The following is a 2,664-nucleotide window of genomic DNA, read 5'->3' as shown; positions in this document are numbered from 1 at the left end:
GTACTCACAGCCAAGGACAATCTGCACACTGGAGAAAATCAGCAGTTGGGAGATGTGGGTTCAAGTCCCAGCTCTGTCACAGACTTCCTTTTGTAACCTTAGGAAAGTCACTTAATCTGTTCATGCCTTAGTTTCCCAAGTAGTGTGTGCTTTCAGAGACCCAGAACAAAATGTTCCAACATGCTCATACAACAAAAGAACCAGACTTCCAAAAAGCATCTTCCAAGTAATGGTGGTAGAGGAGGAGAATAAATTCACCCCATTTTCTACTACATAACAACTGGTACGGATAGGGCATGTCATGATGCATAGCACGCGGTTTTGTTTGCATAGCAAAAACATGGCTACAGAGCAACTAAACAATCCTCTTACCCCATCTCGCTGGTCCTTGTGTTTAACTCGGGAGACATCATCTGTTTCCATACTGTCCTTGTCATCTGCTGAGTCTCCAGAAGTCAAGTTGTGCCTCGTCTGATCAAACAACGCAATTACTTCATCCTGGATTGTCTCACACACACTCATCACCAACTGGGAGTACTGTGGGATCTCACTCACTGTGGGACACATACAGAGCAGACTGATTCACTACATCATCCTAAGATTTAAGTTTCCAATTTAACTGGTACACTAGTTACAAGTCCAGGTGCCACACTTTCTAGAGTCAATAGGTTATTCAGTTTTCATTTAAAAATCTACAAAACTGTAAGATACTCCAGAGGGACCTACACAATTAGCCACAAGCTTAGGAGGATTCCATGAGGGAGTAGAGGATACTCATATTAGGAAAGATAGGGTGTTTTTATTTATAAAGGTGTACAAAAACCTCTTATGCTTCAAAGCACAACGCAGATGCTGACAGCGGCAGCAGCTACCTACTGCTGGGATTCCTGCGTGTTTTTCTGAAGCAGCTAGTACCTTCCACTGCTAGAGATAATACTAAATCCAAGGGACCCGAGAATATGGCAATTCCTGTATCCAGCAGACACCTAATTCCTGTTCTGGCAGTCCTCAAAATATTAATTTTGCATCATAAACATATTCAAACCTTAGAATAAACTGACCCTTCTTCCACACATTTCTAGCTGATTGCAAGCTTTCATCAAGTGTGAGTGTTAAGACTTTCCCATTCAATGTGAATGCCTCCCAAAAACTTGTGCAAGGAGATGGGCTTTCCAGTATTCCCATCATGGGGCCAAAGTCCATACAAAAGATCAAATGGTAGATTGCCAAGCTTTTTGAACCAGGGATTTGCCTATAATTCATCACTATACAATGCCTTGGCAAAATAGGAGTCTGACCCTCACTGAAGCCCTTGCGTACTAACACTATAAAAAAAATGAATGAGAAACTAAAAGAGCAGCTCACACTAACTGAATATTTCTGATTTTGAAAAGATAGAGCAGGACACAAATGCTTTCATAGGTGACAACTCTGATCTCAATAACCTTTCCTGGGTCAGCTCACCTTTCATCTCTTTCATCTGCAGGACAGTGATGAGAGCAGAGAACACTCTGGCCTTGGTCTTCTCCATCATCTGCTGATCCGCCTGCAATACTCCCTCCAAAATCTGCGTCAAGGAGTTTATGATTTTATCCACAGAATTCAATTCACTGCCAACAAAAAAGGGAGAGCTCTTCAGATTAGACAAAATTCCTTGCTTAACATTTTGGTTGTCACTAATTTGTGTGAAGCATGCCTGTGAAGTTTTCAGATACAGTTTGCGCTTTTTCAGCACAAGAGACACTCCATTTAAGTTACCCCAGGATCTCCTCAAAGACTCCCCCCGCTCCAGGAATTTGTACTGCAAATAGGGTGAGACTACACGCTCTTACAGTGATTCAAGTGTCCTTGTTCCATCTCTCCAATAAGAAAGAACTCAAGACATTAAAGTATTGTTTTGCAATAGAGTTTAGCTGTAGACATTATCAATATTACCTTCAAGGTGAAGAAGTCTGTCATTCCACAGGTTTACACAGTAAGGTATCCCCTTTTCTTCCCAAATCATCAAGGAAATTCTGGCTATAGCAACTCACCTGGACATCTCATAAGGTGATTATGAACTTGCCTAGCAAAGAGCTGTCCAAACAAGATACCTACCTTTTCCACTGTCTGAGCAGAATCAGAAGAAGGGTGCATAGCATAGATCCCAGCTGCAGGCAGGATACTGACATGGGAACCAGCAGCTAAGGAGAAATACCCCATAGTTACAAATGCAACATTCGCAAAGAGAAAGAAAAAAAGAGACTCAGCACTATTATACAGAATACTAACCAGTGCTCCCCTCCCTGCTGGACTGCTAATTCCAAGCAGACCTTGCAATGAACAAGGAGCATGGAGAAACATAGCCCATGCTATAATGGAAGGGGTTTACAGTACTCTCCATTATAAAAAAATAATTGATGTGCCACATAATCCGTCCTTCACACAGCTAAGAGAATGAAGAGCGACTTCCACTTCAGTGAAGTGTGGGAACCTAGATACTAATAACAGAGCTAGACCGGTCAGTCCCAGAACCAGACAGCTCCCAGAAGTAAAGCCACTACATCTTAACAATCAACTGTAAAATTCTCTGTTTATAAACTCAACATCTCAACTTGCAACCCTTGTGGAATGGGAAATCTAGTACACTGGATTTCCTCTGGTTTATTAAGCCAGAGTTTCCTC

At 41.9% G+C, this 2,664-nt stretch overlaps 1 protein-coding gene across 3 annotated transcripts in view; it reads right to left on the bottom strand.

The window, feature by feature from the left end:
* Window positions 1-2,664, bottom strand: part of NUP188 (nucleoporin 188) — a 75,865-nt gene that overhangs the window by 17,300 nt on the left and 55,901 nt on the right. For all 3 annotated transcript variants that reach the window (XM_019510610.1, XM_019510612.1, XM_019510611.1), the window contains exons 32-34: window positions 2,098-2,183; window positions 1,465-1,610; window positions 373-554 (exon numbers count right to left, since the gene is read on the bottom strand). In XM_019510610.1, coding sequence (XP_019366155.1) covers window positions 373-554; window positions 1,465-1,610; window positions 2,098-2,183 — 414 coding nt within the window. The remainder of the gene's footprint in view (window positions 1-372; window positions 555-1,464; window positions 1,611-2,097; window positions 2,184-2,664) is intronic.

Source organism: Gavialis gangeticus, unplaced genomic scaffold, assembly GCF_001723915.1.
Source record: "Gavialis gangeticus isolate Ggan-Ray unplaced genomic scaffold, GavGan_comp1, whole genome shotgun sequence".
Taxonomy (NCBI): Eukaryota; Metazoa; Chordata; order Crocodylia; family Gavialidae; genus Gavialis; species Gavialis gangeticus.
This window is presented reverse-complemented; position numbering and strand designations above follow the sequence as displayed.